We start from the raw sequence: 14,104 nt of genomic DNA, 5'->3' as shown, positions 1-14,104 counted from the left end.
ACTTTCATAACGCCAGTCATAGATGAGCTCCTCAAATGTACTTTTTGTCAAAGCCCAATTTATATTAGTAGTCATGGAGGGTTTACAATTAAAATAAGTATATCAAACACAAAATGGCGCTTTAGATACTTTTATGTTGTTAAACAAAATCATAAAGTTGATGAAAAATTAGAGTTTTGGTTAAAATGAAAAAATATTAGCCATTCAAGAAGGAACGAGTGCAAAATTAATTAAGGAGTTTTGATGTAAATTAAAGATTTGCTTGTGCGTGTCTAAATTTGAAGCAATAATTGTAGAAGTGTTCAGGTAGTAAGATCAAAGGAAAATTCAGGGAATTTTGTGAAACTCTAAAAATGCTTTATCAACAGCACTATGTGTCAATTCTTTCTGATCCATCAAACCACTAAGGTGTTAAAATGTATTCAATTTTTTCTAGTTGTTTTGGTGTTGAAGAGGGAGTACATATTCTACTGGTAAACATAAATTGTTTAAATGGAAAAGTCTCAGATATTTTATCAGAAGTTATCTTTAAATCTGTTAGTGCCAACAAAATTTCTTCAAAAGTTTTGGCTATTTCTGCTGACAATACCAACACGAATTTTGGAAGTTTAAAAAACCATGAAATCCTTGGCATTGGTTGCAATTCCCACGTTATATTAAACACAATAAACACTGCATCTGGTTGTTTATCAATTGATGTGGAGATTAGAATTTCTTTATTTGTGTACCATTTCATTTATAACCATTCTATTGCTATTGAAAGAATGCTTAGGTTATATCAGCCACTAAGATCATACTTTTTAAGGGTAGAAAACTGAAGAAAGTAATCATCATTTGAAAAACCAATTTCTGAAGGAACTAGACATTTTTTACAGTGGCTGCCTAGAGTATGGACATGTTCATAGATAAATTGACATAAGAGTTATGACAATATCTTTTTTTTGTTTGTTTAATTATAATATGACTCTAGCACTACATGATGAGCAGTAGTGCCAATATGAGATATATGGTACATTTTTATATAACAAATAACAATTATTGGAAGGTATTAATTGCTTGCAAAACATGAAAATTCAAGAAATGTCAGAATTAAAGTGGTAGCTGATGAATTGAAGAAATTGTGAGAATAACATTTGGAAATTGTGAGAATAACATTTGGAAATAAGGAATATGCTCAATATGTTAAATTTGTATTTGATATTACAAAAAACTAATGACATCTGGTTGGCAACTGAAGATAAAAGATTTTATAAAATACAGGTTAAAGGAGAAGTTGGCTATGCAACATCAATCCAAGTTAAAGTGCGTTCATCAAAAGTTGACAAAAGAAATACCTCAAGCAGTAGTCCATATATTCTTCCTTTTTCAAATAGAAACGTAGAATCTGAAGTTGCTTTTTTTTGTATTAGAATATCTCAAAACTTCTGATAATGATACTAATGAATATACTTGTTAAAGGTTAAAAAAAAAAGCCAAGCAATATTCCACTGCAGAAATTGCAGTTCATTTAGTGAAACACACTAATTAAAGTTCCTCTAAATTAGCAAGAGTGAACTCTGACCAAGGTATTGATATCCTTACATCAACTCAATTTGCAATATATAAGGCATCGTTAGAGAATCACAAAAAATGTAGCAGATTTATGTAAAAACTCTTAAAAATGAAGCTCTGCACTTTGATGGTTAGAAATTTAATAAGCAAAAAATGCAAGTTGTTGTATTAAAAAATCAGTACCATTGGGGCTGTCCATAAATGATGTCAGTGGTTTTTCTAAATTTTTTGACCCCACCGCCCTCCCCCCTTTGTCAAATTTTTGGCCAACCTCCCCCTCCCCCTCCTTATATATAATGTCAGTTAAGCAAATAGAGTTTTGTATTTGAAATAATGACAATTGTATTTTAAATAATGACAAATTTCTTACTATAATTGTGTTTTATATTATAGTCATAAATAAAAAATTTTAAAGATTTTTAAGTGAGTATTTTACTATGTTGTTCAATTTCTTACTATAATTGTGTTTGCAATATTTTTTTAACAGTTTTTTTAGGTCTTGAATGAGGTTTTTGAAATGAAATTATAAATAAATGTTTAATTCAGTGTTTTTATACCAAGACTCACCTTACAGGACCATAACCATATGATTCTTCAAAAATTTCATAACCCTAATGGACATGTCACTTTAATCAGGTTGAAGTTTTTAAATGGTCTATACTTACCTGTTAAATAGACTGAAATTATTGAAGATTTAACTTTTTTGAAAAAATAATTGAATTTACATTCAAGGATAATGAATTCTTTGATAAAATTCAAAGAACTAATTTATATTGCATAAAAAAAAATTTTTCTTCTTGGAACTTACAGTCTGTTGAATGTGACAAGCGATGGGTTGAATTTTTTTCTCATTTTGAAAAAAAGTCACATTCTTTACAATTTATTAATATTGGCCGGAACCGCTTTATGTTTACCAGGTACACATCTTCTATAAAGCAAGCGTTTTCAATTGCCAATGATATTTTTGACCAAAGAGTATCTCAATCTCAACTTGCTATGAAAATTTTGACAGCCATTTTGTTCATTAAATTCAATTTAAAAAAATATAACTGCTCAAAATTTGCAGAAAATGTTGAAAAAGATGACACCTTGCTAAAAAGAAGTAATTCTTACCAAAAAAAATTGTGATTTAAAAATGCAAAAATTGTTTGAGATAAAGTTTCATGCTTTTTTTTAAAATAAATAAACTATTAAAAATATTGTTTCAAACGAGTTTTTAGGAAAGCCTATTTAGTTTAGATTTTTTTATAATTAATAATTAATAGAATTTAATAAATATAGAGCAGCCGTGGTGCAGTGGTAGCGCACTTGCCTCAGAAACTAAGGATCCGTTGTTCAAACCCCACTTCTGGTCCAGTTTTGCAACATCCGTTAGGAAGGAGGCATGAACTTCCAATTAAATGCTCATCCGCAGTGCTTTGTGATAAGACTGTAAGGACTTCTTGGGGCACTTAAAATAAAATTAAAAAAAAAATAAAAATTTCCATAAATTCATTTTTTGCATACTTCTGGCATTTTTCAGATATGGTCACCTTATTATTAGGCTATTGGAAAAATAATAAGTTTATATAAACTTATACTCATAATTATGTTGCAAAGTTTCTAATTGATGTAGAAATGTTGTAGAACAGTTGCATAGCAACTACATTTAATGAGTTTTTATACTTAGTTGATGTTTTTAGATTTAATACTACTTATATATGTAGTTTAAGAATTTAGTATTAAAATTGCATCAATTTTTTTCTTCTAGAAAACTCTTTTTTTACCATGGTCACAAAAAAAGCACTATTGTGATACCTGCCTACTGTATAAAAATGTATTAATGCATTGAAAACATTTAAAAATGTATCATATAGAATATAAATTTTAAAATATTTTGTTAAAGAAATTTATGATACAAATTAATTTAAATCATATGATTGGATTGATGACCAGGATATGCATTATTTTATTATATGCTGTTAAAATATGCTGATTGTTAAGATGTTGATGTTTTCTGATTGTTAAGTTGTGTTGTTGTTGGTGATTGTTGTGTTGTTGATGGTTATTGTTGTGTTGTTGTTCGTAATTGTTTTGTTGTTGTAGGTAAATATTTTGTTAATTTTTTTAAAAAAAAATAACTTTTTATTTTTTTATTTTTAGTTATTTATTTAGTAAATTGTAATTTTTTTATTATAGTAATAAAAATTTTTTATTTGGCAAAAATATATTAAAAAATAAATTTGTGTATACAATAGCATGCAAAAGTTTAGAATCGCCAACTTTTTTTCAGTTTTTACTGCATAACTTTTCACAAACTTTGCCCTATATTATTTCAAATTAAAATATAAACCACAAAAGTTGTAAAATTGAACAATTAACATTTAATTGTTTTTTTAAAAATGCTTCTGTGCAAAAGTTTGGAATAAGTATCATACCCGCAATTAAATCATGTTTTTGCAAACAAAAGCAAAATTTAAGGCTAAAATATTTGAGAAGTTTAATAATTTCATTACTTTGAGATATTTCAAAGACAGTGAAGTATAACTAACTGCCAAAATACTTGTAAAATTTTATAATTCAGTTATTTAGCAGTATTTTAAAAGCATGGGAAAGGCTAAGGAAGTTTCACAGGAAATATAGAAATTAATTATAAAAGCTGTGGGAAACAAAATGACTTACAGGCAGATTTCTGAACTTTACAATGTTTCTAAACCAGGAATAAGTCACATTATGAAAAGATTTTGTCTGCGCAAAATCATTGAAAGCAAATCTGAAAGACCTAAAGTTACAACTGAAAACTCTGATAGATTATTAGTAAGGTATTCCAAAAATAATCGTTGCAAGACTGCTGTCGAACTTAATTTATTAATGCATCAGTTTCATGATACAAACTGTAGCGTCGATACAACCAAATGTCGATTACGACAAAATAATCAGTTATGACTGTTGTCCAGTTAAGAAACCGCTAATATCTGCAAGAAAATTAAAAACCACAATAAAATTTGCAAAAGATCATATTAGTTGGTACAGTTAATGACTGGTCAAAAGTCCTTTTTTCTGCTGAATCAAAGTTTATGCTATTCAGTAGTGACAGACTTAGGTATGTTAGGCGCCCAGTAGGAGACAGGTTTAAGCCAAAATATCAGTTACCCACTGTTAAACATAGATGAGGAAATGTTATAGTTTGGGGATGTTTTAGTCGTGACAATGTGGGTCCCATTCATCACATAGAAGGTATTATGGAGAAGAGAGTTTATTTAGACATCATAAAGAATGTTATGCTGCCACATGCAAAGCATAAAATGACTTGCAAAAGGATCTTACAACAAGATAATGATCCAAAACATTGTGCCAGATCTGTTAAGAAGTGTTTTAAATCACAAAAATCAAAGTTCTTGATTGGCCTTATCATAGCCTTGGTCTAAATCCTATTAAGCATCTTTAGGAGTACATCGACCAGCAATTAGTTGGTAGAAAACCAACAAACACCATTTATTTGCATTGATTAAAGAATGTTGGTATAATATTCCACATGATGTTCTCATTAATTTAGTAGATTCAATGCCTCATTGCTGTGATGCTGTTTTAAAGGCAAATGGATATGCCACCAAATACTAAGTGTTTTATTAAAACTATTTTATTATTAAAAAATTTTTATTTTTTGAGTTTTAGTAAAAGTTTCAGCTTTTTTGAAATAAATATTAATCAAATTCAGTTGTTTCTAAACTTTTTCAAAAAAGCAATTAAATGTTAATTAACCGTTCAATTTTACAACTTTTGTGGTTTGTATTTTAAATTGAAATAATATAGGGCACATTTGGTTAATAATATAGGGCAAAGTTTGTGAAAAGTTATGCAGTAAAAACTGAAAAAAAGTTGGTATTTCTAAACTTTTGCACGCTACTGTAACTTTAATATGCAACCTTAATATGCAACATTTTGATTCTTTAGAGATTAGATATAACTTGTGTTTAAACAAAAATTTGCCTGGGCTGTTTAACATTTACATATAATTCTTTTCTATTTTAGACCCCTCCTGCTCCTCGAGCTGATAAGGTTTTAACAAAGTCACAGTCTGCTTCAGAGTTTACTATTGATCTTGGTAGTGTCTCACCAGATGATTGTGTACTTCATAATAAACAAAGTAGTTCACAGGACGCTCCAAAAAAAAATTTGAAGGAAACTTTTGTAAAAGCAACTAGTGCAAGAGATTTATTACACGGATCACAAAGATGCAATACAAACAGTGCAGTAGCAAGACCTTTTTCAGCCGGAGCAGCAAGACCTTCTTCTGGAGTAGTAAGTTTTTTAATTCTACTATTCTGTTATTAATAAAGAAATTTTTATTATTGTACCTTTTCTTAGGCTTAAAATCAAAAATCAAACTTACTGTTAAATAAAATAACAAGTAAAAAAGTAAAGTTTTATGCATCTCACTTGCTAAACTTCATAGATCTCACTTTTTATAAACTAATTTAATATCTGCGTTAAATTAGTTGAAGTTAATTCCATGTATAAATCAATGTTCCAAATCTAACTTGTTTTGTAAAATAACAAGTAAAAAAGTAGAAAGTTTCATACATCTTATTTGCTAAGCAAATGTTGTTATAAAATGATGTATGTTTTTATAACCCTTTTTTCACCATATAACTCCAAATGTCTAAAACACATCTTGTGCCCACAGTAATAGTTACCACGGTAATAGTTAGTGATTTAAAGTTACCCATGGTAACTCTAAATCACAAACCTCAACAAACGTATGTTGAAACAAGTTGAGCGTAGAACTACCAGAGGTGATGAGGTCAATTGAAGTGAGAGATATGAACAAGGTGAGTGTGTCAATTGTGGTTTTTAACTCTTTATATTTTGTTTAAAAATAAAAATCTCAACCTCTCCACCATTTTCATATGGTTTAATAGATAGTTTTAAGTGAAAAAGGTAGAAAGAGATGATTTTATACACAAACTTATGCAATGTGTGTTGTAGGTTGCTGTATGGGAGACAGTATAGCATTTATTTGAAGTGTTTTATTTTTTAAAGACTTTTTTTGGTGAAAAATAAATAAAATTTTAATTACTTGAAACTTGTATTTTTATTTTTATTTTGAAATTTTACAAGTTTTTAAACTCAGGTTCGAAATCATTTGTTAGAAAATAAAAAATTGCTCAAGAATGTAAATATACGTCGATCCCCATCTATGAGTGCGCTTGAAGATTTAAAAAAGAAAAAAGAAAAAGAAATTCAAGAGCATAAAAAAGGTGTCATACCTAAATAGTAAGTAAACTTAGTACTAAAATTTAATTTGTTTGTATGTATATATATATATATATATATATATATATATATATATATATATATATATATATATATATATATATCCAGTACCGTGAATAAGTTTTAGCCCACTTATTAAAACTCATGTTTTTTTAACATATTTTGAATAATAGCTTCTGATTATTTTTTTATATAAAATAATGTCTAACTTCGAACAATACTAAACACTATTTTAACAAACAAAAGCAATATTTATCAAAATTTTACATAGATTTTTGTATTTAGATATCTAATGTGTTTATTTTTATTGTATGCTGATCTGAATCCAATTCGTATCAGTTCGTTTGTTTTTAGTTTGCTCTTGCATTTTTGTTTATTTATTGCTGTGAAGGCTTCATATTAGATGATAGTACAGTAGTACAGTTTACAAAGATATTTCATAGATACTCTGTGTTTAATATTATTTTTTGTTTTTCTAATAGCGAAACTTATTCTAATTTACGTTTTTTTTTTTTTTTTTAATGTATTATTATGTTTATTGTTATTTAAGTAATAAAATGGGTTAAATTCCACTACTGGAACATAAAAAAATTATCGTCCTTCATGAAGAAGGTTATTCTGAATTGTCCAAAAAACAAAATATTCAAGGATGCCATAAGAGAAATTATAAAAAAATTTAAAAACACAGGATCTCTTGAGGATAAAACTCGATGTGGAAGACCTCCAAAGCTTACAAAACATGATATAAAGTATTTAAAAAATGTGTTTCTGCGAAATCGGAAAAAAACCTTTAGTATACTAGCCCAAGACATTCAGGCTGCGACTGGGACAAATGTTTCCTCATCTTGCATTCGATGACATTTGCTAAAAGCTGGGTGAAGAGGGTGTGTTGCAGTTCAAAAGCCTTTACTACATTGTGGCAATAAAGAAAAAAGACTTAAATATGCAAAACAGCATAGTAATTGGATGCAAGAAATGTTAAACCGTGTACTATACACAGATGAATCAAAATTTGAATTGTTTGGTAGCAGTAGACGACAGTATGTAAGAAGAAGGGTAGGAGAGGCTTATCTCCCTGATTGTTTACATCCAACAATCAAGCATGGGGGAGGTTCTGTTTTAGTTTGGGGTTGTATTTCATCATTTGGAGTAGGTGATTTAATCAGAATTGATGGCAAACTGACAGGAGAACAATATTTAGAAATTTTAAGACATCATGCAAAACCATCTGGAATGAGGCTAATTGGTAATAATTTCATTCTACAGCAAGACAAGGATCCCAAACATTGTTCCCAAGTGGCCAAAAAATATTTACAGGACATGTGTGAGGAGGGAGTTCTCGAAGTAATGAACTGGCCTCCTCAAAGTCCAGATTTGAACATTATTGAACATGTTTGGGATTATTTGAATAAAAATAAGGCTGAATATAACTGAATATAACCAAAAATGTAGAAGAATGTTTTCGATTATTAAAAAGAGAGTGGGACAATATTCCACAAAATTTCATTACAAATTTATATGAATCAATTCCCAGGAGATTCGCTTCTATGATCAACACAAAAGCCAGACATACAAAGTAGTAATTGTTTTTCTTTTTGTATCATATTTTATTAAATTATTTCTAGATATTTTTGTTTGTAATATATGTGTCTATACCCCTGATTTTTTTTACTTTATAAGTCCTTCATATTTTTATGATAAAATCAAAAATAATTATAAACTTATAGTGGGCTAAAACTTATTCACAGTACTGTGTGTGTATATATATATATATATATATATATATATATATATATATATATATATATATATATATATATATATATATAATATATATATATATATATATATATATATATATATATATATATATATACATATACATATACATATACATATACATATACATATACATATACATATACATATACATATACATATACATATACATATACATATACATATACATATACATATACATATACATATACATATATATATATATATATATATATATATATATATATATATATATATATATATATATATATATATATATATATGAAGACCTCAGTGGAAAAACCGGCGTTGTCACATTTAAAAAGTATTGAGAAAGTATTTATTGATCATTAATAAAAGTCTTTATTTAAAGCAAATGAAACTAAGCAATTTAAAAAAATTTATATTATAATTATTTTATTTAAAATTTATTCAAAACAAAACATTTTGTAATTTTTTATACAAAAATTTTTTTCTCTTTGCTTTAAATAAAGACATTTATTAATGATCAACACCTCCTTTCTCACTACTAGTTACATGTGACACCGCCGGTTTTTCCACTGAGGTCTTCATATATATATACTGTGTGTGTATATATATATATATATATATATATATATATATATATATATATATATATATATATATATATATATATATATATATATATATATATATATATATATATATATATATATATATATATATATATATATATATATAAATATGTATATATACAGTTGCGAAAAATAAAATAGCACCACTAAGCGTATTTTCCTTTTTGTTAAGAAAATACCATGCAAAATAAATTTTTTTTAAAGCTTTGCTGTTCAAAATATTAGCTAACATGTTTATTTTCTAAAACAAATCATTTTGGGAAAACAACTGCTTGGTGTTGCTTGATTTTAATCAAAAATGCCAATTCTGACCGAAAAATAAAATAGCACCACACACTCTTTTGTTGTAAAATACTCTGATAGCGATAAAAATAATTGTGAAAATAGAAAGCGTTGGGTTATTTTTTGCTGTTTTTTTCGTTTTATGTTAGTGCGTATTAGTAGGAGACATTTACATATAAAAATGGGACGCGGAAAACATTGTAGTGCAGAAAAACGAGAACTGATCCAAAAAAGAGAAAAGATCCACTCATCATATTACTACTATTATGGACCAACACATTTATGTTGATAAATTGGATAAAGTGATGTTGCCGTATGCAGCCGTATTCCAACAGGACAATGACCCAAAGCACACTAGCAAGAAGGCGAGAATTGGTTTGAGGAGCATAATGTGCACATTATGGAGTGGCCAGCACAGTCGCCAGATCTTAACCCAATCGAGAATTTGTGGGCTGACGTAAAGGAGGTGGTTGCTGCTGCCAAACCCACCACAAAGGAGTCACTTTGGAACGTAGTTAAGGAGACATGGAGCAAAATTCCGCTAAAGTGATGTCAGGACTTGGTTAACTCAATGCCAAGACGTTGTGTAGCCGTCATTGCCAATAAAGGTCACACTACAAAATACTTATATGTTTAAAACAATTGATCTCATAATATATCTATATTTTAAAGTACACATTAAAGCTGTGGTGATATTATTTTTTTCGGGTTTTATTTGATTTTTTTTTGAATTTTTGTTTAATAAATGAATACTATATATTAAAACTTGTATATTTTGTTTTTTATAAAAATTATAAGCCATTTTACTTTTAAATATGTATTTTTAAACTATCAAAAAAAAGATTTTTAAACTATCAAAAATAGTTAAAAATTCTAATTTGCTATTTTATTTTTCGCAGCTATATATATATATATATATATATATATATATATATATATATATATATATATATATATATGTATATATATGTATGTATATATATATATATATAATATATATATATATATATATATGTATATGTATATATATGTATATATATATATATATATATATATATATATATATATATATATATATATATATATATATATATATATATATATATATATATATATATATATATAATATATATATATATATATATATATATATATATATATATATATATATATATATATATATATATATATATATATATATATATATATATGTTTATATATAAAATTAGGTTTAGGTTAGCACTGTAATGGAGGTTGTTGGTGATTTAAGGAAAAGTTTCATTTAGGCTTTAGCTCAATAAATCTGTAACCATAGTAACTCTCTAAACTTAAACAAGAAAATTGTTATATCTACTTCATACTTGCTGCTAAGGCAGTAAGCTCTGAACATAAATATATTGAAGAGATGAAGAGCTTATTTTTTATATCGACAACTATAATTGACTTTAAAAGTTTAGGTTAGATAACTAAGACTGACAGCTAAAAAGTTTGAAGGGAGAAAAATTAAACTTTAAAGATTAGGGTTGATTTTAAGCTAAATTTGTAAATATTGTTGTTAATGTTTATTTGCAATGCTGCGTCTGAATAAAATTTGCAATTGAACAAAATTAATCTTAATGGTTTTTCAATCAGATTCTTGGAGATTATATAAAATAGTTTAAATAATAAACACTCTCTTGTAACTAACACTAGACTGCTTGCCTTGCTGGATGACTGGTTGCTGGATGACTGGTTGCTATATATTTAATAATTTCAGTTATCTTTTGACAAAACTAGTCATTCCATAACCGCTAATAATGTAATGTGTGTTTTAAACACAATTGTTTTGTTGAATAATTGAAAATTGTTTTTTTTTTTTTTTGTGTGCCTGTTATTATGATACATGGATTTTCCTTGGCGCCATACCTACTAAAAAATACAAATTAAAAAGAAGCATAAAAACTGCTAAAAAATAGCTTTTTTTTTCCGACTCTGATAGTAAGATTAAAAAAAATTTAATTTTATGTATTTGTAGTTGTTTATGAAATACAAAAATGCAAGTTGTTTATCAAATTAAAAAGTTACAAAAAAAAATTAAATAAAAAAAAATCTTTTTATAAAAACTTGTTTTACATTAGTGATACTTTATACCTTCAAATGTTGATATTTTATACCTTTAAATGTTTTAATTTTTGTGAAAACTTCAAGACACAAAAAAGTGTGATTAATTTCAAGTGTAGTATGTTTTTTTAAACCCAGAGATTAATGACAAAACTATTGTTGTACAAGCTTTGTAAAAGTATTTATTTAATCATGTGCTGGTGGAAAGATTTTATGTCATCTTCTCTCCTCAAGATGACTACAAAGTTTATAAAGAATGTTTATAATCTTTTTTTATAAACTTTTTTGACTTTTTCATGTTCTTTGATGGAAAGTTGTTACCAAACTTAGGAGTTATTTTAGTTTTAATTGTTTAAGATTTTTTATTGCTTCAATTTTGTTGTGATAGACAAGATTATTTGTAGGATGACACAACAGGTGTAACACAAATGCTTGATCAAGTCAGTTATAGACTTTGATTTTATAAATGACTTCAATAACTTTATTTTTAATAGAAATGTTTCTAAAATTTGTAGCAAAAAAATATCTTTACTTTTTGTCTCTAAACATTGTTAAAGACAAAAATGCTAGAAATAGATTTATTTTTACAGTCTAAATTTATGCTGATAAAAATTTAAATGAATCTTTTAAAAATTCGAACATATGACAGTGTAATAAAATGATAGTGTGATGAAATGGCAGTGTGATGGATGACATGATAGTGTATTGAAACGACAGTGTAATGAAATGTAATAGATAAGCAATTTTTTTTTTTTGAATTTATTTAATCTTTTTTTAGCTTAGGTGATAGAAAAAAAGAATGGCAACGACTTGAAGAAGAAAGGATAGCTAATTTACCAGATCCTTCTATACCTGCGGGTCATACATTGATGCCAGATGAGCAAAGAAAATCAACTTTACAACTATTAAAAAAATGTACGATTTTTTGGCAAATAATTTATTAATTTTATATATATATATATATATATATATATATATATATATATATATATATATATATATATATATATATATATATATATATATATATATATATATATATATATATATATATATATATATATATATATAGGGGAAAGGCGCCTATGATGGCATACTTAACTTTGAAGCTTCATTATTCAGTATCCTGAAGACTAAAAATAAAAGTTTTGATATGGATACATTCCTTGTTACATCTAGAACAATAATTACCCTGGGAGTTTTTATCAGTTTTATTTTTTTTATAAGTTATTCTTATTGTAAAAAAAAGCACAAGTATGCCATCATAGGCAACCACTGCTCCTATGATGGCATAGGGGAGGATGGTGCTAGTTAGGATCGAGGGTAACTTAATGATTTCATTTAACCTTATAGTCTTCCCTCAGAAAAGCCAGAAGATACTCGAAACCATCCTAATTTACCATTTCATGCTACACACCAGCATTGTAAAATTTTGCGCATGCGCATAGGATATATTGCGTTTTACGTATTTTTTGAACCAAAAAAAAATTTTGGAGCATCGCTTTCTTTTAACTTTACTTAAAAATAAGTTGTTCTTATAAAAAAAAAAGGTTTTCCCAACTCGTCAATATTTCAACACCCCCAACTCGTCAGTATGCCATCATGGGTAAAAGTCATCATTTTCATTAAAACAAGCTGTGTCTGCTTTGTTCAAAAGATAAAATTAAAGTAACTATTCCACTAAATGCACAAAACATGAATATAAAATGCATGAAAATTTCATTTCTGCACAGTTAATAGTAAAATCATAATCTTAAATATATGAAGGAAATAAAACTACAACAGCACATCCCCAAATCGATTTTTGTTGATTATAAAAACAATACTTGTGCACAAGGGACATTTTTTCACTAAAACTAATGTAAAGTCAGTATAGTCATGTAGGTCTAATCATTTTTTTTACCAAAACCAATTTTAATGGAAATATGACCGGTATGCCATCATAGGCGCTATGCCATCATAGGCGCCTTTCCCCTATATATATATATATAAAATTTTTAATATATAAAATTTTAAATAAAAAAATAACTTAGTCGTGTTAAAATTTACATTCATTTTGAAAAAAATCTTTGAACTTTGGACCCCCTTTACCTAATATATATAAACTGAGGGTTTTAAAAATCTTATGTTATGTATAAGTAATTATATTTAATACATAAATGTATTTTTAATAATAATTATTATGAATTTTTTAAGCTCAACAAGAATATATGGCGGAAATGCAGGCACTTCCCGTTAGTCGAGATACAATGCGAGTAAAAAACAAACGCGATAATTTGGAAATGAAGCTACAGGAAATTGACACAGCTATAAAAATATTTTCTCGGCCACGTGTTTTTGTGAAAGATGACTAGAAAATTTTAAAACTTTATATTTTTGATTTTGTTTCAGGAAACAAACTGTATATTTTTATTTATATATACATATGAATTCATATATTTAATAATATTTTGTGGTTTTAATTGTTTTGTAAATAAAATCTAAAGTTTACTGAAAGATATAATAACAGATTTTTATAA

General features: G+C 26.7%; 1 protein-coding gene across 1 annotated transcript in view; it reads left to right on the top strand.

Annotated features, from left to right (window-relative positions):
* LOC100205116 (enkurin domain-containing protein 1) overlaps positions 1 to 14,104 on the top strand; it is a 24,863-nt gene extending 10,759 nt beyond the window's left edge. Inside the window, exons 4-7 of the mRNA XM_065795755.1 lie at positions 5,563 to 5,832; positions 6,665 to 6,807; positions 12,364 to 12,500; positions 13,782 to 14,104. Coding sequence (XP_065651827.1) covers positions 5,563 to 5,832; positions 6,665 to 6,807; positions 12,364 to 12,500; positions 13,782 to 13,939 — 708 coding nt within the window. The 3' untranslated portion in view covers positions 13,940 to 14,104. The remainder of the gene's footprint in view (positions 1 to 5,562; positions 5,833 to 6,664; positions 6,808 to 12,363; positions 12,501 to 13,781) is intronic.

The sequence above is a fragment of the Hydra vulgaris genome, chromosome 04 (assembly GCF_038396675.1).
Source record: "Hydra vulgaris chromosome 04, alternate assembly HydraT2T_AEP".
In the NCBI taxonomy this organism is placed as follows: Eukaryota; Metazoa; Cnidaria; class Hydrozoa; order Anthoathecata; family Hydridae; genus Hydra; species Hydra vulgaris.
The sequence above is the reverse complement of the archived record's forward strand: the minus strand, read 5'-3'. Positions and strand labels throughout refer to the sequence as shown.